This window comes from Leucoraja erinacea, chromosome 29, assembly GCF_028641065.1.
Source record: "Leucoraja erinacea ecotype New England chromosome 29, Leri_hhj_1, whole genome shotgun sequence".
Taxonomy (NCBI): domain Eukaryota; kingdom Metazoa; phylum Chordata; class Chondrichthyes; order Rajiformes; family Rajidae; genus Leucoraja; species Leucoraja erinaceus.
This window is the reverse complement of record NC_073405.1, coordinates 7,036,802-7,039,221: the sequence shown is the minus strand read 5'-3', so window position 1 is coordinate 7,039,221 and position 2,420 is coordinate 7,036,802. Positions and strand designations below refer to the sequence as shown.

At 52.1% G+C, this 2,420-nt stretch overlaps 1 protein-coding gene across 1 annotated transcript in view; it reads left to right on the top strand.

Moving 5' to 3' along the window:
• Positions 1-2,194, top strand: part of LOC129711094 (growth/differentiation factor 15-like) — a 5,343-nt gene extending 3,149 nt beyond the window's left edge. The window contains exon 2 of the mRNA XM_055658482.1: positions 1-2,194. This exon is cut by the window's left edge and continues 323 nt beyond it. Within this exon, the coding sequence (XP_055514457.1) occupies positions 1-474 (474 nt within the window). The 3' untranslated portion in view covers positions 475-2,194.
• The last annotated feature ends 226 nt before the right edge of the window (positions 2,195-2,420 follow it).

Below are 2,420 nucleotides of genomic sequence, written 5' to 3'. Positions count from 1 at the left end.
GGCAGCGGGCTGCAGCAGGTCCAGGTCCAGCTCCAGTTCCACCCGCCCCACCCCGACCGCCCGCTGGTCCAGCAGGGCGATGGCGCGCAGCTGGAGATCGAGACGCGGGTCCAGAGACGGCGGGGGCGGAGGGCGGCCAGCTCCGGGGAGGACTGCCGCCGCAGACAGAGGAGCTGCTGCAGGAAATCCCTCCGGGTTTCCTTCAAGGAGATCGGCTGGAACGACTGGATCCGGGCGCCCGAGTCCTACAACATGTACAACTGCGGCGGAGCCTGCCCCGCCAACTACAGGCCGGCCAACATGCACGCCATGATCAAGTCCGCCATGCACCAGCTGTCGGGCGGCACCAGCCCGGCCCTCTGCTGCATCCCCGCAGCCTTCGAACCCATGACCCTGCTGCACTACAGCAGCGAGGGAACGCTCACACTCACTGCCTTCGAGGGAATGATTGTCACCAATTGTCACTGCTCCTGATCTCCAACCAACTCCCCATCTCTCCAGCCCACCACCCCCCCTAGGCGTCACACAGTCGGCCCGCTCATTGTTATGTGGCCAACAGTGTCCATCTCACTGGCCCAGCCAGTGGTCCCAGTTCTACAGTGTCTCGTCCCCAACACTTAGCCCCCACACAACTCATCATCCACCGGTCAACACGAATCCATGGCTGAACATCAGAGGTGACCCAACAGGAGAAACTCAATGGTTATAGACAATAGACAATAGGTGCAGGAGGAGGCCATTCGGCCCTTCGAGCAAATACTGCCATTCAATGTGATCATGGCTGATCATCCCCAATCAGTACCCCGTTCCTGCCTTCTCCCCATATCCCCTGACTCCGCTATTTTTAAGAGCCCTATCCAGCTCTCTCTTGAAAGCATCCAGAGAACCTGCCTCCACCGCCCTCTGAGGCAGAGAATTCCACAGACTCACCACTCTCTGTGAGAAAAAGTGTTTCCTCGTCTCCGTTCTAAATGGCTTACTCCTTATTCTTAAACTGTGGCCCCTGGTTCTGGACACCCCCAACATCGGGAACATGTTTCCTGCCTCTAGCATGTCCAAACCCTTAACAATCTTAGGTTTGGGGTCTGTCCAATACTGGGAGGGGGATTGTAGGCCATCGGAGGTTCTTGAGTTGATAAGTCATAGGAGTAGAACTAGGCCCATCAAGTCTACTCCGCCATTCAATCGTGGCTGATCTATCTTCCCTCTCAACCCCATTCTCCTGCCTTCTCCCCTTAACCCCCGACACCCGCTCTAATCAAGAATATGACAATCTCCACTTTAAAAATCCCCAATGACGTGGCCTCCACTCCCGCCTGCGGCAATGAATTCCACAGATTCACCACCCTCTGCCTAAAGAAATCTCCTTTCTAAAGGTACGTCCTTTTATTCCAGGGCTGTGTCCTCTGGTCCTCGACTCTCCCACTAGTGGAAACATCCTCTCCACATCCGCTCTATCCAGGCCTTTCACTATTCAGTAAGTTTCAATGAGGCTGTCGAGTGCTGTCTGTGGGATTTGAACGTTCTCCCTGACAACGTACGGGCTTCTCCAGGTTCCCCCCCCCCCTGTGTGTAAAGTGGGATAACATAGAACTGGAGTGAATGGGTGGTTGATGGGGTCAGCATGGAGTTGATGGGCCAAATGTTCCATGCTAGATCTCTAAACTAACCTAAACTGGTTTTGCCCAAGATTCAAGTCATAACCGTGGGATCAAAGGGCCATTGGGGACCAGTCATGTGATCACAGAGATATATAGCACAGAAAGAGGCCCTTCGGCCCACATGCCAATGCTGACCATTGTAAGCCATTGGGGGATCATAAGTGATAGGAGCAGAATTAGGCCATTCGGCCCACCAATTCTAATCCACCATTCAAACATGGCTGATCTATTTTTAATCTTCAGTTATCTTTAATCAGAGGGTGGTGAATCCGTGGAATATGTTGCCACAGGCGGCTGTGGAAACCAAGTCAATGGATATTTTTAAGGCAGAGATAGATAGATTCTTGATTAGCACGGGTGTCAGGGGTTATGGGGAGAAGAATGGGATCGAGAGGGAAAGATAGATCAGCCTTGATTGAATGGCGGACTAGACTTGAAGGGCTGAATGGCCTAATTCTGCTCCAATCACATATGAACATGAACTTATGCACATCGGATACTAAGACCATTATGCCCACATTAGGATTCTATCCTTGTAACCGATTTAAGTGTCTCCTTTAATGCCTCATAAACATTGTGGTTGCATCTAGTTCAGGCACCTCCTCTGCCAGTGAGTCCCAGGAACCACCTATACTTTGTGTAAAAATCCTTTCCCCGCCAATCCCCTTTAAAACTCCTTGCACACACTTCCAATAGGTATAAGGTTTTGATCGAAGATCCTCTAGCGGAGCAAGATAGACCACTCCTTCTAGATGCAAT